Source organism: Meleagris gallopavo, chromosome 11, assembly GCF_905368555.1.
Source record: "Meleagris gallopavo chromosome 11, MGAL_WU_HG_1.1, whole genome shotgun sequence".
NCBI classification, from domain to species: Eukaryota; Metazoa; Chordata; class Aves; order Galliformes; family Phasianidae; genus Meleagris; species Meleagris gallopavo.
In genome coordinates, this window is record NC_139414.1 from 19,645,089 (window position 1) to 19,666,755 (window position 21,667).

Below are 21,667 nucleotides of genomic sequence, written 5' to 3' on the forward strand. Positions count from 1 at the left end.
AGCTTTTGTAACATCTCTTGGCTGAGGAATTGCTGCAGGTTCTACAAGGCTTCTCAGCCTTCCTCCCCAAGGAGCAATTCACCCATTCCTCTGCTCACGCCATCCCAGTCACTGACCTTACATCTACGACAGAGTAGGTGAATCTCCCTTTTTCTCTTGGTAAAACCCAAGGCCCAAAAGGATTCAGACTCAAACTCCACCAGTGTGCCTTAGAGCACGCAAAAAAACCCCTTCTCATCCACCAGCCCCTGTTCAGGAAATTTCCCCTCATCCATCAGCTGTGACTGCACTGCTACCTGTGGGGGACCCCAGCATGATGGGACGGGGGTATGGCAACAGCTCCACGCACACCTGGAGCCCACACTGCCTGCCACAGGGTGCTGTGCGTGCTGGCACTGACATATACCAAAATATATATATTTATCCCAGCTATAAAACGCCACGTTGGGGGCAGCAGGAGGAGAGGGGGCTTAGACACAGTGCTGTGGGGCATGGCTGGGGGCTGTGGCAGTGTGCTGCCCTTCCTGAACACAGCCCCATCGCAGCAGCAGAAATCCTGCAAATTTTTGCCACCCACGCTTACACCGCTCTCTCTTCTTTTTGCAGGGATGTGCTGGTTTTTATTTGTTTATTTTTTTTTCCCCAAAAGCAATTGGTTATTTTTGTGGTGGTGTGTGGTTATGCATTTCCAACTGCCTTGCATAGGGAGGGGAATCCCAGCTGGATGCCCCCACGTGTCCCCCCCCACCATAACACACCATTCCTGGGGACACCGGGAAGGGGGTGTCAGAACTGCCCTCCCCACATCCCACCATCAGCCAGGGGGAGGAAACCCACCCCGCAGCAGCACCGGCAAAGCCAGCCTGACCCGAGCAAATGAAAATAATCAAAAGTAATTAGAAGCGTGCTGGACTGCTCCTCGGAGATCCATGCGAGAGAATAAACATGCCGGAGCCCTCCGAGCCACTGCAAAGGCCCATGTCTGAGCTGTTAGGTGCCCTGACCTTGTCCACATAAAGACGTGATTTATGAAGTGCAGGGCACAGCAGCAGGGCTTCTGTCTTCTCCAGAAGAACCAAATTACTGAGGTGGAGATTAACATGCTTTCAGTTGGGCCCATTTCCAGACCGAGGGAAATTTTTTATTTACATTTTTTTTTTTACCTTTAATTTCCTCCTCCTCTCCCTCTCCTTTGCTCGAAAACTGCCTCTGGCCTGGCGGGAGGGCAGGGGTTGGGGCATGGAGGGCCAGGCCAGGCCCAGCTCCTCACCTCAAACACACAGCACTGCTGCTGGCTCTGCTCGACTCGACTTTTTCTTTCACTTAATACTTTATTTTATTTTGAAGCCACTATCTGCGGGTGGGATTTGCTTCAGCACTGCTCTCCTGGGTCCACCCCGCAGCGGTGGGGATACTTGCAGGGCTGCTGCCCACACTGCTGTGCTTCACCCCCTCCCCAGGTTCGTAAGCGCTCAGCAAAGCATCCAGCAGGATGCTCGGTGTTGTGTTTAGTCACCTTGAGAAATATAACATTAAACCCCACTTAAAAATGCGGTTATGAAGCGGCTGGGTCTATAAATGTAAGGATAATATTAAGCCTAATACGAACATTTACGGCGCTTTGAAAAATCACCAGCGACTTGTCTGAGTTTTCACCATTGTCCTCGGCGGTGTCGGGCCACAGGAAGCCCATTAAAGGCGGACAGTGCCGTTATTTCATCTGGCTGTGGCTGAGCTGCTTTGCTGTGCTTTAATGATGTGCTGGAATGCACGATGCCCATAGGGTCTCCATTATGAGAAGTTCTACTTCTGGGACGACCATGAAGTTAAAGGCTTAAAAGAGGCATCAGCTTACAGCCCGGTGGGAATTGCTAGCAGACCAAGCACTAACTCCTCGCTGCCTCCACTAATAGAGCGGCTGATTTTAAATAAACAGTCGCCAAAGGGACCCTATGGAAATAGCTGGGCCTCTGGAAGCGCCTACCGAGCCCTCCGCCGGGAGGGAGAAAAGGCCACAGCCGTCTTCCAAAGGAAAGAAGGAAAACACACGTATGTGTGTGCACGGAGCAGCTGTGACCCCTCCGAGTGTGCCCCTTCCTCCTCCTCCTCCTCCTCCTGGAAAGGGGTACAGCCGAGCCGCAGGGAGCGCTGAAAGAAAACTCCCAAAAAGTGACTTTTCACCCTAAAACGGAGAAAGGGGCTCAGCAGCGCCCGCTCCGCTCCATCCCGGCTCCATCCCCGCTCCGTCCCCGTTCCGTGCCGTGTCCCGGCGGCGCGCCCCACCTAGCGGCCGCGCTCGGGCGGGTCCCGGTGCCGGTACCGGAGGCCCTTTTGTTTATCCAGCGGCGTTTCCTCCTTTTGTGGCACAGCGTATAGGGATTTGTGTGTGTGTGTGTGTGTGTGTGTGTGTGTCTGTGTGTGTTTGGGGGGGGGATAGAGGGGGAGCTCCGGTTCCTATCGAGGCTTCTGATCAGGCCTATGGGCTCGAGCAATCAGTTTCCCAGATTACTTGTATTTAATACACAATGCATCATAAAACAAATCCCTCATCCTGACAGGAAGAAAATAGAACAGCTCATAGCTCGAGCCGGTCCAATTTATGGCTAAATTAAAAAAAAAAAAAAAAAAAAGAGAGGAAGAGAGGAAAAAAAAATCCGAGAGGTTCCACCAATGTGCGGCACTGGGGTTGAGGAACCCGGCGGCGCTGCGCCCTGGGAATCTCCGCCAGGTTCTCTGAGGGTTTTGTTCCCGTCCCACCGCCCGGCCCCAACGCGGGGCTCCGGCCCCGGCCCGCTCCCACCCGGCCCGGAACAATGGCCATTATCTGAAATAACAGTTCAATGTCACAGATAACAGGCCGCTGAGACGAATTAATCATCATCTCATGTCAGCCGCCTTCTCGCCCTCCCCTTGCCCCCCGGGAAAGAAAAATCGACTTTTGGGCTGAGAAATATATTTGCACTGAAAAAAAAAAAAAAAAAAAAAAAAAAAGCGGGTGGCACTTGGGGAAGGCTCAATAAAAGATCCAGTTCTGCCTTCTTTTTATATACATATATATATAATTTTTTCCTGCCCTCTTCCCTAAAATACACAAAGCACACAGGAGTTAACCGGGAAATGCCCAACGGCGCGGGACGGGTCGGCTCCGGCCGGGGGGTCCTGGGGCAGCGCGGAGCCCCGCGGGGCGGGTGGGAGCGGGACCGGGGCGGGCGCTGCTCCGGCGGCAGAGAGAACCCAACCTCCGCCGGCTCCATTCACGGCATTCGTTACCGAATAAATAAAGAAGAGCTCCTTTAGGAAACGGGAAATTCGCCGCGCAGAGGGAAAAAGAAGGGGGTGGAGGTGTTGGGGATGGGGGGTGGGGGGATGGAGGGGGAATGGGAGAGAGGGAAAAAAAAAAAAGAAAAGGCAAAAAAAAAAAAAAAAGAAGGCAAAGAAAAAAAAAGTTGCGTTTCGTTAGAAATTCGCATTGCTAATCGTAGTGCCGGTGATGACGGTAAAAACGAGCAGCCGCGCCGGAGCGCCGGGAGCAGCCGTCGGGGGAGCGCGGCTCCGCCGCCACGGGGCGCGGGGGGAGAAGGAATCGCGGCGGGGGCCCGGCACGGCGCGGCGGCCCCGCGATGCGGGGGGGGGGAACGGCTCCGGTTCGCCCCCGCGGCGGGGCCGCTCCTCCGCGACCTGGCGGTGACCCCCGGCCGCAGGGCCGCTGTCGCTTTAAGCGAGCCGGGAGAACCCGGGGCGGGGGGGGGGGGCACCGACCGGGGGTGGCGGCGGAGAAGCGGCGAGGCCGGAGTGGGGGGGGGGGGGGACGGCCGGCGCTGCCCCGCTTTTAAAGAGACAGTGTCGGCGCGGGGAGCGGCGGCCGGCGGGACCCGACGGGGTGGGCGGGGAGGGGGGGCGGGCAGGGCCGGGCGCTGCCCGGGGGTGCGGCGGGGCCGGAGAGCCGCGGGCAGCGGCGGGGTGGGGTGGGGAGGGGAGAGCCGCCCGCCCGCCCGCGCACACTTTTCTGCCATCCCCGGCGGAGAAGTGAAAGAAGTTTGTTTTCTTGTGCGGCGCGCGGGGCTGCGTTATTTCTGTTGTTTGTTTTGGTTTTGGTTTGTTTTTCTTTATTATCATTTCTCTTCCCCGTTCAAGAGGGTTTTTCGGTGGTGGTGGTTGGTTTTTTTTTATTATCATTTTTTTATTTTTCTCCCCCCTTTTCTCCCGATAACTTTCTTTGCGCGCACACACACGCGCGCGCTGAGCCAGCCGATAAGACCAGGAGGGGCCGAAAGGGGAAGGTGATGGCGAGCCGGCAGCAGCCCGCCGAGCCTCTCCGCCGCTGAGCCCCCCGGGCCCCCCCCGACCCCCGCCCCATGGTGGAGCGCACCCCGACGGCCGCGGCCTCCGCCCGCGTTTGACGCCGCGATGTTGCTCCCCGCCGCCTGAAGGATCTTTTTCCCTCCTCCCCCTCCCTGCCCCCGCAGGCTCCGGGCGACGCAAGGTAAGAGCGGGCAGCGCGGCTCCCCCGGGCCCCGCGGGACGGGCCGACCTGCCCCGGCCCCGTTGCCCTCCGAGGACCCCCCCCTCCCCCACCCCGGGCGGCACAGCGGGGTTTGCTTGGGAAGGAAAAATCAAATATAACCAACCCCTCCCCCACTAAAATAAAATAAGTAGAGAGAGGGGTCCGGGGCCGCTCGGACGTTCCGCGGGGATGCGGCTTGTCCACGGGTTGTGAGGTGCTGGGGGGTTTCGGGGGGGTGGGGGGGGGCTCTAATTGTATTGGTTTGGGATTGGTTTTGCTGTGGTTCGGTTTTTACTTTTTGGAAAAATGGATGCGATGGAGGGGGAGCGCAGGAGGGGAGGGAAGCGGCCGCGCTGCGAACAGCCCCGCGTAGGGCAGACGGACACACAGAGGCGCAGACGGACACACAGACACACGGCCGGGCCCGATCCCCCATCCCGCCGCCCGCGGGGCCCCGCTGGGGGCCGTGACCCGGGCAGCGGCCGCCGGAGCCGCGCAGCCCCGCCGCGGGCGGAACGCTTTCCGCGGGGCTCCCCGAGCGAACGCGGGCTGCGACAGCGGCAGCCCCGCCGGGGACCGTCCGTGGCTTCTCGTGCGCTCAGCGTCACACTGTGCCGGGATCGCCGACAGTTCGGCTCGGAGGCCGGCGGCTCGCTGCCTCTTGACGTGAACTCGAACGTTTCCCGCTGGGAAAACGGCCACCGTCTCCCTCTGCGTTTCGGTTTGCGGGAGTTTGAAGCGGTGCGGGGGGAGCAGCGCCGTGCGGGACGCAGGACAGGCCCCAGAGAGCCTGCGGCCGAGCCTGGCACTGCTCCCATGGACAGCACGGCGGTTGTCCCACTGTCAGAGTGGGACATCCTCTTGTCCGCGAGCAATCTCTTGATATTTGTTTATTACCTGTATTTGATATTTGTTTATTATCTGCGTTACTGGAACCATTTTTATTGCCGTCTCTTGAACGCTGCCATGTTTTGCACGAGTGTTTACGCTGTTTTTCATTTATTTTCTCGAGTTTGGGACGGGGAGCTCTATTCTTGTGCTCTAATTAAGGGAGGTGATTTAAGTGCTGTTTGGGAGGCACAAGTATTAAAGTGAGATAAATAACGCCGCCTCCCCCGCAAAGTTTGGGTCGGGGTCACGGATCCGAAAGGGCTCAGTGGGAGCTGCAGGCAGCGCACATCTGAACCAAAGCAGCAAACTCCAATGAAACCACAATCAGTTCTTTTCGTAATCGCTGTTCCGTTCCCTGGCAGCTCATGTTTAATTAAAACCTTAATTTTAAACAGAAATAAATGCTCGTGAAATTCAAATGCCTCTTAAGTCAGCAGTGTTTCTTAGCGATAATTAGACAACGTGTGGACATTTGTCAAGGCATTTCTCAGTACATTTGTTGTCCTTCTATAACTATCTCTGCATTTTGACCATTCCTAATAAATTCTCACAGAGGAGCATGCTTCTTATTGCATCCCTGCATTATGACCCATGTGCTTATCTGAAACCCTCTGATTTTTCCTCGCATGGTGCTCCCGGACAGCAGCACAGAGGTTGACCCTTTCGTCTTCTTCCTTTTAGATCTTGGATGAGTTTTGCAATGTGAAGTTCTGCATAGACGCCAGCCAACCAGATGTAGGAAACTGGCTCAAATACATCAAGTTTGCTGGATGCTACGATCAGCACAACCTTGTTGCATGTCAGATAAGTGATCAGGTATGTGGCGTTCACTTTCTGGACTTACATTTTAAGGAACTTTAAGGTGTCACAGGGAAAAAAAAAAAAAAGCAGCAATTCACAACAGATTTTGGCCTGTTTGTTGTTACAGCAGAGGATAAGGCACAGATGTTAAATGCAGAATAGAGTAATTTTGGCTTTGGGCTGCAGATTATATGAATTTTTCTATTTTTCCACACTTTTAATTCATACTCATTGTTATTATTATTATTATTACTGTTATTAATCTCGTGCCTGGTAAAAATGGAGACTGCTTTCTTAGGAACACAGAGCCATTATTTGCTGATTTGGGATTAGAGGCGTTTTCTGGTTCCTGTTCCACTCCAGCTGTATTGCTGTACGAAACTGTTGCATTAAGCAGGAACCTCAGTGTGCAATTAATGGCAAAGTGGAGGTGAAGATGCAGAGCTGATAATCCCACCCGTACAGCTACACGCGTGGGGCTCTGCCTTTGAATGCACACGTGCACAAATATTATGATGCCTTCCCAAACACTTTGCTACTTCTGTGCTGAGCCGGGATCTCCGATGCTTCGCTGTTTCTTTTTGTTTGGCGCGCTTAAATCCACTCTTTGTTAGGCTGAAGTGTTACTTCTGCTGTGTGTTGGAGAGGCTGGGACAGGGAGGAAGGACGCAGCGTTGCATTTTGTTTTCAATTACACTGATGAGTTATTAGGTGTTCCCTCAATGAGGCTTTGCTTTGGTCTGCGGGAAATGTGCGCCGCTGTGAAGTGTTTCCATGGGTGAAGTCAGGTTGAGGGAGCTGTGCTTTAAGAAAGTGAAATACATACAATAGCAAAGCACCAACTGATGGGGTATTCTTGTTGCACGTTCAAACTTTGATACCTGCGACGCAGCGTTCGATGCCTTCAATCGGCGTTTCGTTTCTCACCGCTTAATTAACCGCATCAGGTGAACGTTAAAGATTATCTTCAGCTGGCTTAATTGCCCTGACAGTATTGAAAGAAGAATCGCAACCAGGCACGAAGCTTCCATTAGAAATCACTCTTTCCAATCAAATTCCTTACGTGAAGGAAATGGATGGGAGGCAGCCTGCTCCTTCAGCCCCCAGCGCGGTGCACTTCGCTCCTACACATCGCTGATTGGAACCACTGCCCATTAGCTTCAGCAGGAGCTGTAACAGAGGATTGTTTTAATTTTCAACTTTGAAAATTCAGCCCGGAGCACACATAGCACGGAACGACGCAGCCGGCCGAGATAGCATTTGTTTTTATATAGCAGCTGGTTTAGCTAAAGAAACCATAAAGATTATTAGTAAATGAAAAATGCATTTTGTGAGTTGAAATTATGTTTTACGTGGAAAACCGATAAATTCTCTCAACGCAGAGCATTTATGGAGCAGTGATACGAAAAGGAAACGATCCGGGCTAATTGAAACAGCAAATTCAAACGTTTCATAATGAGAGCTGGCAGAAATAGGTGAGGGCAGGGAGGGAATCACGTGAATTGGTGCGAGCGACTCACGGCGTTTGCGTCGGCGGTGGTGCTCTGCGATGGGAAATATGTGCTGGGCTGGAACAGCAGCATCTGCCTGGAGCTGCAGCCACGCACCGGCACTGGGACGCTGCTGGAATGAGAGTTATGGTGCTTGTAACTTTCTCTTTTTTAGTGTTTACATTTCTGAGATTTGGTAATGGTGGCTGTACTGCTGCCAATAATTTCTTTCATTCACTGGAGACTTGTTATTTATTTTGCACGGTGCCGTGCCGTTCATAATTCTATATTTTTATGGCTTATTGTTGCTGAGATTTGGAAATTAAAAATGGGTCGTTGTTCAAGTAGCTCACTGTGAGCTGCACGCTGTCAGCAGGAGATTGTTGCCCATTTGGCCCTCTGGAAACGCTGCACGTTCACCCACAGAATTGTACACGTACTCCAGCGTTTTATGACCAGGACCTAAAAAGTTAATGCTAAAAATGTGCTCTCGAATCTCAAACCAAAAAAAGCCTTTCTAGCAGCTCCTCCTTCTGCTTTCCTCTGGCACGAGCTCACGAGAGGTAATATAAAATATAATAGGGAGGCAAACTGGGAAATGGACGTTACATGGCCAGACGCAGCCATGTAGAAGGAGTGACAAATGCAAGTCAGAGCATTGCGCTGTGTCAGTCTGCTCCTGTAGCTCCTAGGCAGCAAAAAAGAGAGCAGTAGAGTAAAGCAGAGAGCATTCACAGTTCTTGCAGCTCAAGCCAGGGCATCGCAGAAGCAATGCAGCCCCAGAAGTGTAGGGTGTGGGCCGAGCTGGGGTGTAGCCCACGTCCCCCTGTCCCCACATCCCTGGGGGCAGCGCCTTGGCACCCCACGCAGCACCCGGAGCATCCCTTCTGCAGGAGCCCTCCTGCACTCCCGAGGCACAGACACTTGATCAGCAGTAATTGTTCTCCTCTAATTGCTTCAACTCATCTGTAAAATTCGCAAGCAAACATTGTGCCGTACCTGAAAAGGTACAAGATCCTGCCAGCACTCGGCCTCGCGCTGGCCGCAAGTTTATGCTACTAAATTCAAGCCTGAGTGACAGGCAGGTATGATTCCCAGACTGCTCCAGGCAGGATTTCGGTGCAGCTCAGCTCGATGTGTAATCTGGTCGCTCTGCTAAGCTGCACCTTCTGCATTTCACAAAAAGAGTGAAAGAAAAACATTTTTTTGTTGTTTTCTCGAGCAGACTTTTTCAGAGGCATACCACCCCGCCCCCCGACTCATGTTTGAGGTTAAGTTTCATCACTTGGGATCAGCTTTACAAAAGGCCTGGGCTCTTTTAGAAGGCTGTAGAAATGGGCTTTGCTGAGATGAACAGCTCGATAATGGTGGGATGCAGTCAAAACATGCACGCGGGATGCAACTCGTATTTCATTTGATTGGAGGTGGAAGAGGGTTTAAAAGCCACATTTTTATTTTTATTTTTTTTCAAACCAATCTAGGATTGATCTAGGATTTCTCTTTGCTGTCTTCCTATTATCTCCTGTCATACCCAATCTAACCTGATCGCGTGTAATTCAAGATGTGTATGAATAATAAAATTCCACAAACAGCACACTCTCATTTTTTCCTTTTCCCCAAAGAGACTGCAGTGTGCGCAGAGCTGTAAAGTCTTGTCACTATTACTTGCTCGGAATGCGTTTTTTCAGCTCAAAGTCAGGAGTCAATAGCAGTTTCTGCTAACTTGGACAAGTCCCCTCTGTTATCTATCATTAAATATCTATTAGTTCCACTTTTTACTGATTTCAGAACGATTAGCCCTGGTAGACTTTCTGGCAGTGCTGTCATCCCAGCAGAAGCATTATTTTTAAATATACATGTTAATGAAAGTGTGGTGGAAAATACAGTAACTATAGCTGTGGTGTGTCAGGGACTGTGAAGAGTCCCAAGCACATTTTTAAGCTGGGATCACAGTCACCTTTAAGCTGTATTTTTTTTTTTTCTTTCTTTCTTCCATTCTTTCTTTAGATTTGTTTATTTTTGTTGTTGTTTGTGTAGGGAAATATTGGTTGCACTTTGAATTAGAGCTCATGGAATTGTTTCTGTCTTGCTTACTGTTTGCACACCTGTGACAATGATGTGGCCACATAATGCTGTGAAAGTGCAATCCTGGAAGATTCCTGTTGGTTTATCTATGGAAAGCTGCACGTGGCTCACAGTCAGCTTGCTGAGGTTTTGGTTTGCTGCGTGAGCTGAATTAGGAGGTTTTTTGTTGGTTTGTTTTTATGTGTGCTCTTTTCCCATATACTCGAGTATATGCCCCTGCAGTGGGAGAAATAACAGTAGAATAACGTTCTTAACAATGTGCACAGTGTCAGTGATACAATCGGAGGTGAGTGAACCTACTGCTGTAGGTTGCACCAGATCCGATCACATCTTACAAGTTTTACAAACTTTTGCAATCTGCAGGCACAGCCTCATGTTTCAGGTTTTACTGCCTCTGCCCCCCCGGCACGGCGTGCAGCTCCCAGGCAGAGAAACACGGAGACTCGTCCAGCAGCCCCAGACATACAGCCACCTGCAAAAGTTGTGTATTTAACGAATAGTTTTGAGGCTTTGTTGTCAGAGAGTGAAATTAAGGTTTTGGCTGTTATGGGTCAGGAGGGCATGTGTGCACTGAGCTCATGCAGGGCCCTATTCTGTCATTATTCCTCCTACGAGTTATTAGTTTATTAAGCAAATAAAGCTTAATCCAGCTCCCACTGAAAACCTGTTTCCAGTGGAGCGAGGTCGTGCTAGCATGGGGCTGGTGGAACCAAGAGCTCATCAGCTGCGGTTTTCCATTTGTGGCAATTAGAGGTGATGCTGTGCTGAGCCTCCTGCGCAGCGCCTGAGTTGTTGCAGCCCAGTGCTGCCAGCATCCTGCCTGAGCTTCAGCCTGTCCTGACGTGACCTGCAAGGAGCTGCTCAGCACCAAACCGGCAGCTAATTGTCGCCTCTCTGCAAGGCGATAAGCTCTTCATTGACGATTAATAAAAGCAGAAGAGCGTGCTGTCTGCAGGCAGGAACGCTGTTTGGTGATGAGAGCTGTCAAGTCCCACTTGCACGGCGGGGTTCAGAGGTTTGTAGATGCTCGCAGGGACAGTAGGACAGCTGCTCACTGAGTGGTGTTCAGGAGCGGCTATAGGATGTGGGGATGCAGGGCTGTGTGGGCCCGAGTGCAGGCGGCTGTCAGTGGGGCAAGTGGGATCGTGCCAGTGTCTGCAGGAGCCTGTGTGGATGTGTCAGTCCCTATCCTAGACCCTGGGCTAACATGCAACAGAAACCTGCCATGAAGGAAGGCATGAGCATCACTGGGAGGGGATGCAGAGCAGGATGTCCTGTGCTGGGACTGCCTGGAGTCTGACGGACACGGGCACTCCATGTGCCATTTCAGGAGAATATCCTGAAACAGGGCTTCGTTTTCCCAATACAGCCCTCCGGCCTCAGCAGTTCTTCACCACAGACCGAGAGTTGACTTTTTGCCATTTGGACCTTTCTCCTCAGCTTTCCTCCGTCGATTTCAGAGCCAGTTCTCAACTCATCCTCCCACTTCCCAGTGACACATATGCACGGCAGCTCACAGAAATGCCACTTTTTCCCCTCTCAGTGTCTGTGGCCGTGGGGAAGGCCGGGCCCTGCTGACACGGCCTGTGCCCCACGGGGCGCTTCAAAGCACGCAGCCCCGGGCCCCGCTCTCGGGGAGCGTATTTTCGCTATTATTTCAATTATTACAACTTCCTGCAGGGGTGGAAGGTCATTCATAATTCACGCCTCTGTCATCTTTACACATGCCAAATGCAGTCTATTAAGCATAAATAAAATTTCAAGTGCCTGACCAGGAAAAGTAAACTGGGATTCATAACAATGAGGCCTTATTCATCCATTTAAAAGTAAATTGCGTGTGCTGCGTTCTTCCCCTCCCCTTTCCCCTCACGGGCAGCAGTCTGGGAGCTTTTTCTCCTGCTTGGTAGCACACACAGAGGGTGGACACACAAGGCTGCCTCCTCAGACCCCTGAACTCAGAAAGTGCTTCCAGACCTGGATCCAATGCTGCTCTTCCTATATAAACTGCAGTCACACATCACTGATCCCAGGGCATGTGAAAAGCGCGTCTGGGCTTGGCCTTTTTTTTTCTTTTGGTTACATTTCTCCCTTGTGTTTCACAGGGCAGGCCGGTGCCTTCTCAGAGAGGGTAGTTCCTATGAGGTGTTAGGTGGGAAGAGTGAAAAAAAAGCCTTAGACAATAAGGACGTGTGTTGAAATCAGGTTATGCTTACCTGCAGGATCGTTTTTTTTCTAATGTTCAGTATGTTTCATTTCTGTGGAAAGCAATTGGATATATAAACTCTTAGAGCAGGTGGGTTTTTTGTATGCACAGAGCTTTACTATTTTTAGTAATCGTTATAGTTGTTTCTTTAATAACAAGAATGTCAGAATGCCAGAGCTGGAAATCTGAGACTCAGACCTTGTTTTAGTGGGCCTTGAGGTGCCAAATAAAACACTTCACTCATCCTCATCAAAGGAGTTTTTCTGGGTGCCCCTCCATCTCTCTCCCCACAGAGGCTGGCCAGGCAGTTTCTGATCAGTTGCTTCATCATCTCTGATATTTTGGTATTTTTGAGTACCAACACAGCCAGGCTGGACAGCTGGCTCCAGAGTTTGCACCCTGTTGAGTGATTCGTCCCATGGCTGCAGGGAAGATGCTGCATCACACCAGCTGGATGAGATGCAGCGCAGCACAGTGCTCGACAGAGAAGACCCTCCTTGTTGGTCCTTGTGTCCTTACTTTGCAACCAGAGGTGAAGAGATCAGTCAGAGTACTCTGGATAGGACAGCAGAAGCACTGGAGGAAAAACACTGGGGAAAGTCACTCTGGTTTCTGTTAATGACTTTGTGCGGATGCATTGCTGACCTCAGAAAAAAACTGTTGCTTGAAGCACATGTTCTCTGCAGCACTGACATCAACAAGGAGCTGCAGGACCGTGAGTGTGAGCATCACCTGTGTCCTCTTTTGTGTGACCTGAAAGACCGTTAACTAGACACTGTTGGCATTATTTTTGCTCAAGACTTGGTGGCAGGGTTCCGAATGCTCTGATTTGATTCTGTGCCCATGTAAATTAGTGAAAAACAGGATTAATGCAAGGGGAATGCCCCGAGTCTGCAAACACAGCACTGCTGACCTCAGAACCATGCTCCTGATTTTTAGGAAGCTGAGCTGGGATAAATCTGCAGTGCCCCATCAGTGCCGCTGCTGTCAATGAGGGCTGCAGGGTGCTGGGGCTCTCACATCATCACCGAGGCTGATGTGTCACATTTCAGAGTCTAATGTGCTTTCAAAAGGAAGCTGAAAAGTTGACAAAAAATGGTGGTGTTTGTTGCTGAGGGAAGCCCATTGTTTTCTAAAGGGAAACAGAAATAGAGAATGAACCACGCAGCTTGTGTACAATTATCTGACTGACAAGGGAAAACAAAGAGCCCAAGCAAGTCCTTCTGAGAGCTGGGCAGGATAGTGTGGAAGAAGAGGAACATCCTTAGGAGGGGAGGTTGCATGTGAATGCCTGCTCCTGTCTTTTTGGAGTGATATTCCCTTTAAGCAGGAGGCTACAGTGCAAGTTTGTTGTGCCTGGCATGGGATATTGGGTGGTGGGACGCACTGACTCTAGCAGTCTCTAGGCTGGCATCTGCCAGAGCAGCTTTTGGGGCAAGGCAAAGAAAAGAAAACAAATCAGAGGAAATGTGTCTTCTTTAGTTAGTTTTAGGCAGTTAGCACATACCTACAGGCGGGGGCTGCCTGTGCAGCAATAACCATTAGGCTGTACAGCCACCTCCTGGAGGCCCTGGGTAGCTGCTCTGTGCTGTGCAGAGCTGGGTGATGTGCTGTGCATGGGGAATATGCCGTGCAGGGGGAATATGCTGTGCAATAGGCTGTGCAAGAGAGATACGCTGTGTGAGGGGAATAATGCTCTGTGCAAGAGGGATACCTGCATCTGGCCTGTGGCAAAACAGCTGTTGACTTTTTGCCTTTCTCTCACAGCACTAGAACGGGTCTTGAGAGTTAATAGTTTGAGGGTAAAACCTTTAGAAATACACCAGACAGAATGCAAATACGTCTTTTGTTAGGGTACGAAACATAGCTTTCGTGTGTTTTTGTTTAACAAGGCCTGAGGAAGTTACTAATATTTACTTGAACGGCTTCTTGGAGATTTTTAGTGTTCCTCATGTTTTCTCCTGAGAGAAAAAGCAGCCAGATGGATTCTTTAGGAGCTTCCTTCTGGCAGAGCCTGGCTGCCAGGCATGAGCTTGCTGTGGGTGTGTGGTACCAAGGGTGCATGGCCCCTGCCTCTCTGCTGGACTCCTCCCCGCTGACAGACATAGGGCCCATGGAGAGAGAAGCAGCTGCCACCTGTGGCTGAGGCTGCAGACAAGCATCTGTGCATATCTTCATCCTAGATGAGTTGTTCCTTTGGTTTCTATTTGAAACTTAAGAGCAAAGAAGCATGCTGCATTGTACAAGCCCCTTCCCTCGTTACTCTCTGAGCTACCTAATAGAAGCAGGTGGGGTTGGATGCTCACATGCTGATCAGCAGAATTTCCTCAGGTGTGATTTAATTACTTTCTTCAGTGCAACCAAGAGGAGAAATGTTCTCTATGTTGCTCATTCAGGGACATGTTTTATGGGCACCTTGGCTGGTAAGTTTGGTGTAATTAAGAACATGAATTGCTGGTGATGTTTGCAGTCATCATGCAGCTTGCTTTGCAGCAGAGGCTGTTGAAAGCAACTTCCTCTTTATCTTCAAGATAAAGCAGAAACAGCTCTGGGGCTGAAAGAGCCTACCTGCACAGCCCAGGCTGCCCATCCCCAGCACTTTGCAGCACCTGTGCCAGGGGTGGGTTGGGCACCTGGTGTCAGCCCTGCAGCACTAACTGCCTCTTTGCCTTTCATGGTATTCATCTCGCTTTGTCTTTTTCAGATATTCTACAGAGTAGTGGCAGACATTGAGCCAGGAGAGGAGCTATTACTGTTCATGAAGAGTGAAGATTATTCACATGAAACAATGGCTCCGGACATTCATGGTTAGCCACTTCTTATCTAATATGAAATACCATTGAAATGAAGCAAAAATGTAGCGAGATTTCTCCTCTGTTGCAATACCTTTGAACTCCAGAATAGCCTGCCAGCAGCTGATGAGGACAGCTGGACCATGATTGCATTTGTCTACCACCTGCCCTTAGCAGACCTGTCAGTCTGCTAAGCTCTACTTTTCAAAGATGACTTTTCTCAGCATTGTGATTCTGCACCTCTTGATGTTTTTCAGTCCTCATATACTCAAACCTCCATGACAGAAATGGGGTCTGCAGATGTAACTGAGGGCAGCAGTAAGGCTTCGGAGTTGAAACTTAATCTTTTTTGGGTATTGCCAGAGGAGGAATGGAATCCATGTCATTATCTCCAGGCTGTGCTGGTCCTTCAAGAGTGAAATGTATGGATCCTGATTATATCTGGTTTTGGTTGGTTGTGGGTTTTTTGATGTTTATTTTGTAATTTTGTCAAAAAACTATTATTTTAAAAAGAGAAAATCTCAGGTTGTTAATGTTGCTGTTGCTTTTGAGAACGCAGCCAACCTTCCTCCTCGTGCTCATTCATTATTCAAGCAGCACACAGGTGCTGCATCTTCAGTTCCTGAGCTGTGCCCAAAACAGGGCATGTGGCTGCCTATGTGGGCTATCAGTAGAAAATCCTACAGAGCACTGTGAGCTGCTTTTCTTCACCTCTTCATTTTGGGATTTTCTTCAGCTAATTAATTACTTGGTAAGAGCTAGTAATTAATGGAAAGAAATATTCACTCCTAAGTGGTACTCCTGTGATCTTCTACAGTCATTTTCAGTGAGAAAAACTTTGTGACTGTTTTATTGGATATCTGGCTCATCTTGGGTGCTGGAAGAGAACTCTAATGGAAGTAAAAAGACTTCTACAAACTGTAAACGCCGTTTTGGCTATTGCAGTAGCTGATGTTTGTGTAAGTTTACTTCATTCAGGAAGTCAGAGACTGTCAGCTTCTTGTAGATATCCACTTCAGAAATGGATATCCCCTTTTAAAGTAATTGGAAGCATGCTGACTTTTGTCCCAGGCCTACATTAGGGATTCCCATAGGATGTGTCACCCAGGCAGTTAACAGGTAACGTTGCATTTATATATTACAGAATTGAAGTATTATACAGCATCATAAAGCATACTTATTATTATTATTAATAAAAATAATAATATTTTTCACGGAATAACTTTATTTAACTACACAGTTGTGGAACTGCTGAGAGTAACTAAAAATGACCCCAAACTGATGTTATCCCCTATGCCAACCCTTTTGTCTTGCAGAGGAGCGCCAGTATCGCTGCGAGGACTGCGACCAGCTCTTTGAGTCCAAGGCTGAGCTGGTGGACCACCAGAAGTTCCCCTGCAGCACACCACACTCCGCCTTCTCCATGGTGGAGGAGGACTTCCAGAAAAAGCTTGAGAATGAGAACGACCTTCGGGATGTGCACGAAATCCAGGAGTGTAAAGAGTGTGATCAAGTCTTCCCAGACTTACAAAGGTAGGATTAAGTGCTTAGAACGTGACTGAGTAAGGCAAATTTCTCTAATGGCTTCAGTCAAATCACAGGGCATCAGGTAGGGCAGAACTGGATATCTTGTATACAAGCCAATGGTAAAGGTAAATAAGTTTCTGTGCTCATTGGTTTTAGAGCATGGAAATCAATGGTGTCTTGATAGATCAGAAATTAATCTTTAATAGATACCTTAAATTAAGAACTGGATCTTTTGATAATGGCGTGTTTAGTTGAAGTCAAAGGAGTGATTATAGTTCAAATGAATTGAGGTCTGATGTCCTTATTTTTAGGTAGAAATAAATTAGAGCACCTCTGAGTGGTGTTCATTTGGTGAAACCAATTTTATCTTTCAAGCCATGCTAGGCAGAAGCAAGTTGGTTAGATTGTGTTCAAGATATTAACGTATGTAAACGTACGTATATATAGACATACACATGTATACACAACTCTTCTGTTTTGAAACACTGGAATTTATCGTTTTCTTATATATTCCTGTCTGTTTAAACAGGCAGACCTATATGCCTACATCCCTAAAATATGTATAGGTAGGAATGTGAATAAAAAGTCCAGCTTTATATGCTGAAGACGATTCCCATCACTGTAGTTCTTTTGTGGCTGCTTATAATGTATCACAGTGCAGGAAACTTTGCAAATTACTGAAAGATATTGGGAGTGCTCAGGAGCTTCTGCAGCATGTTGCTCACAAATGTTTTGGTAAGTTCAGTTTGAGGATGCAAGAAGGTTGACCTCAGCCAACATGTAGCAGTTGTGCTGAGCTATCTTAATAGGCAGATCCTGGACGAGATCCCAGCTGTGAGGATGCAGTGTCACACAACCTGCTTATTGCAGTTCCACAGAGTGAATGACAACAAAATGAAAGCACAGTGTACCAAACGCTGCTCTTGTGGGTCAGCCCCACGTTTGTGCAGGTACAGTGTTGTCTTCATTGGCTGCTTGAGCTGTATTCAGTTCCACGTGTCTAATTTTCAGTCTGAGTGACTGATTCAGGTTGGTAGATGAAGTCAGAAGAGCTGCAGCAATGGTGGGTGCAGCATAGGTTGGGACTGTGACATCTTTCCACGTTGTGAGTTATTTGGTGTTGAAGTTCTTTTCTGCCTGTGAACCAGAGGACAATATCAAACATATGGGAATCATTGAGCAAATGTAAATTTAGCTTAAAATATTAAATATTGAAGAGAGAGGGCAGAAAACAAAGAACGAGTCATCATAAATAGACGGGCAGTACTGTGAGAAAGAGTGAAAAATGAGAAGGAATGCAGTCATTCTCCAAACTCTTGAATTATTGAGAAGCTAATACGCCACAAAGACAGTTCACAGCAAAAAAAAAAAAAAAAAAAAAAAAAGTACAGAAGCATGTTATATAGGGATTATATAAAACAAAAGGCTCGAATGAGCCGTGCTTGAGGGTGTGTGTAATTAAATTGAGAAAGAGCTGAGTGTGAAGATTGAGGTCTGTGGGTGGTGCAGCCACATCAGGTGCCTGGGACCTCTCCAGGTCTTATGGCAGGTTTGTTTACCAGGGCATGATGGAGATACAACTGTTAGCTGAGTGCTAGGAAGCAGAAGCAGGAAATATTTTTCCCTGAAGGAGAAAGCCTAAGAGAGGTAGAACTGAAGAGCATCAGCAGGTGAAAGAATTTCTGTTCCTTGTAGCTGAGGATGTAAGTTGCCATTTGGACTACACAACAGGGGACAAACTGTAAACCCCTCAGGTTTTGTCTACAGATTCAGTGGGAACATCAACAAGGAAGCACTGATCTGTGCTGGCTAGAAACCCTTTTCCGATGGCTTTTCTGTGAATCCCCATTTATGTCATATACGGATCTCTCTGCAAGCAATAGTGTGAGCTGTGGCTTGATATATGACCAATGTATTTAAACATATATTTGCAGCAGATGAATTCTAAAAGAGAAATTCAGAAAACTCAGAGGTGAAAATGAATTCAAAGATGAACAACAGGAATTAGGAGAGGATTGAGTATGCTACTAATAGACTGAACCAACTGCTAAGAAATGAATGAATAAACAACCAGAATTGAACACACTTAATAATCATCAAATATAAGTTTGCATTAAGTGTTCTCCATTCAGAAGCTTTGCTCTGTTTGCTTATGCTCCTTCTGTTTCACTGGTGGAGTTGTTTCTGATCTATTCCTGCTGCTAGAAAAATAGACTCCCATCAAAGGAGTGAGGCTACATCAGATAGTAGGTTCCTAGGTGTGTTTAGAGTGAAAGCAACAAGGCAGAAACGATTCAGACTGCAGGGAGGAATTACCAGAGTGAAATATTGAGAGGTGTATGAAATAATCTCCTTTGGGAGTGACGGAAGCATAATCTTCTGGAACTTTTGCAAGGGGCCGGGCGAAACATCAGGCAGTATTACTGTGGGATGGAGGGGATGCTCTGCCTCCCATCGGGGTGTGCCTGGGACTCAAGGACCTGGGTATGTCAGGATTGGGCCTTTGGGGCTTGATTTTTTTTTTTTTTTTTTTTTTTTTTGTTGTTGTTTGGAGGTTATATGCTCTGCTGCCTCCTCTTCTTGCACTGATGTACCACTTGTTTCTGTTCCTGCAGCCTGGAGAAGCACATGCTGTCCCACAGCGAGGAGCGGGAGTACAAGTGTGACCAGTGCCCCAAAGCTTTCAACTGGAAGTCCAACTTGATACGTCACCAAATGTCGCATGACAGCGGCAAGCACTACGAGTGTGAGAACTGTGCCAAGGTACAGTGAATTTGTAGGCTGTTTTTGTGGCACTGAGCACATGGGGGCAGCTGGGGGTGGGATATGTGAGGGCATAGGGCTCCCACAGTGCCTGTTTCTTGAAGATTTAAACCTTCACTTTGTATACGTTAGCTTTCTACCCTGTTTGATTTAGAAGGATGCTGCTGCGATAGAAAGCAAAATAAGAAAATAATGCTAGGTTCTGGTTGTTCTAAGTGAGTGCAACCATCTCATCTCCAGAGCATCTGCATTACCTCCCAGCTTGCCACCCAGATAATTGGTATAAGATGTGGTGCTCTGCATTTGTTTTCACAAGATTCTTAAAGCCTGGGCCTTTTACATAAGGGCTTTGTTGTTTTTTAAGTAGATTTGCTGCAATAATGGGGACTTTACATTGACCTGATATTCATAAGATGCAGCCAAGCCCTAGATGCTGGGGCTGCGAGTGGGATTTTATGCTGCCATGCACTCAGCCAAGCATTTCTATTGCAGTCATGTTTGGAGGTTTCAGATAGCCATGTTTTGACGTTCTGTGAGGATGCCAAGCAGGAAATCACTGGCCTCAAAGGCACGACATCCAATCACAGGGGCAACTGCATCTGCTGTGGTGGTTGCAAAGGTGTTAACCGCTCCACCAAATATTTGAGTGACCCTGGAAGATGAGGCCCCGTCCTGTAGGCACAGCTCCCATTGATGCCCTTTGGCCAGGCTGCAGTGCAACAAGCAGCCACTGGTTTTAGTCCTATAAAGCTCCCAGTAGTTCTGGATTTTGTGCTAAGTGGCTTCTTCTGCAGTTAAGTTTCTTGGTTAATCAGTACTCATTTCCTAGCAGGTTTTCACGGACCCCAGCAACCTCCAGAGGCACATTCGTTCCCAGCATGTTGGGGCTCGTGCTCACGCTTGTCCAGAGTGTGGCAAAACCTTTGCCACATCTTCAGGCCTCAAACAGCATAAACACATCCACAGCAGTGTCAAACCCTTTATATGTAAGTCTTCCACTAAGCGTCTTCGGTTAAGTGTATTTCTTTTGTCAAAAAACAGTGTAACCTGCAAGCAAGAGGTTGTGTTGCGCCTCCTTGGCGTTTCCCACTGGTTTCTTGGGGGCTGTGAGTTACTAAATGAGAACTGAGTAATTCACAGTCTGATGCAAAACATTATTTTCATATGATTTTCCTTTCCAGGCAGACACTGCATGCTGTATAAATGTACCTTTTGTCCCTGGGATATTTTTCCATGCATAGATGCAAAGAGCAAGCGGGGAGGGAGTTTTGGCAAGAAGGAGCTGTGCTTTGCACCATGCTGAGCTGGCTGCTCTCCTTCTTGCTCCTTTGCAGCAGTACCAGCCCCTGTGCTGCAGGCAGTGCTGGACCCAGATGCATTGGGCATTAGGCAGAGCCAGCAGGACCGGAAAGGCTGCTTTGCTTTAGAAATTAATTTGGGGCCACTGAATCTCAACAGCAGATAGCATGGCTTTGGTGGGAATTGGAAAGAAAACCTTAAAGCCAGTGTATTTCAGCCAGAGGAGCTTGCCTCGCTCCTTGCAGCTCTTTTGCATGCCCTGAAGTTAAGTATTGGGTTTAGCTATAAGAGTTTTGCCAACAGCTGTTCCAGCAATAAAACTTGCCTCCCATGTGGGCCTGACTGCACTGGGCTATAAATCAGGTCCTCAGAGTCCTCCCAGGCGTTGTGTTTGCTACTTGGCCAGATTCTGCTATGAGATGGAGGAATCTGGGTGCACAGTAGTGTTGCAAGTAGCTTTCTCTTCCTTTAACCAGGGAAGGAGACACAGAAAATATTTCAAGAATATTGTTCTGGCAAATGCTAATCTCCACCATGGTCTTCTCAGGCACCTGTTATGGCTCAGAAAGCACTTTATGACCTCCTCTCTTTGTTTTCTAAACTTCTTCAACTTTTGCTATTCTCAACAAGAATTTACCAAAATGTCGTCTTGATACTTTCTTCCACCTGACTGTATTTTCTGTACTCGTAATGCACTCTAAGTCTGACAGAGGTGGCACCTCACCCAGGTGAGTTGTAGCAACAGAGGACAGCAAGGCTGGAATTCTACCTCACACTGCATGGTCCCATTCAATGGAGTGGACACCTATAGCTGGTGCGTTTAGCTCCTCAGTGAAAACACCTGCTTAGGAGCTCTATAATGCTGCTTTGACATGTGCTTTGAGTCTTATAAAACCTCAACTCATGGCTTGAAAGAGTCATTTGTGGGAAGCCTGTATATCTGCCACTGAGTTAGAGAATCATTTTGTTTTGGCTTCTTCGGTAAGAAAATGTATAACTAAGTCTAATAATAAACATCACTAAAAAATTCTTAAATCTAGGATTACAGGTTAAATAATTGCATTTTACACTTACAACTATTAGACAACATTAACTTCTGGCCCGTGGATGAAACCTTCGGCTTGTCCTCTTGCAATCCATACCCTACAAAGAAGTGTAAAAGTGGTGCCTATCTTAAATGAAATAATCCCTAACTTGTTTTTTTTGTTGTTGTTGTTGTTGTTACTGTTTACTCTGATAAATCAAACCAGCAACCAGTATTCTTGAAATGTACAGAATGAGAGATGAAAACCCACTGAGCAATCTCTGAATA

The 21,667-nt window shown here is 48.3% G+C and overlaps 1 protein-coding gene across 5 annotated transcripts in view; it reads left to right on the forward strand.

The window, feature by feature from the left end:
* The window catches only part of MECOM (MDS1 and EVI1 complex locus), a 300,414-nt gene that overhangs the window by 251,140 nt on the left and 27,607 nt on the right, over positions 1-21,667 (forward strand). For 2 of the 5 annotated variants that reach the window (XM_085232895.1, XM_085232896.1), the window contains 5 exons: positions 6,077-6,211; positions 14,679-14,781; positions 16,083-16,299; positions 18,909-19,056; positions 19,886-20,042. In XM_085232895.1, the coding sequence (XP_085089021.1) occupies positions 6,077-6,211; positions 14,679-14,781; positions 16,083-16,299; positions 18,909-19,056; positions 19,886-20,042 (760 nt within the window). Of the gene's footprint in view, positions 1-4,270; positions 4,484-6,076; positions 6,212-14,678; positions 14,782-16,082; positions 16,300-18,908; positions 19,057-19,885; positions 20,043-21,667 lie in introns of those variants that run through there. The other 3 variants (XM_010716947.3, XM_010716949.3, XM_085232897.1) reach the window with 2 other exon arrangements.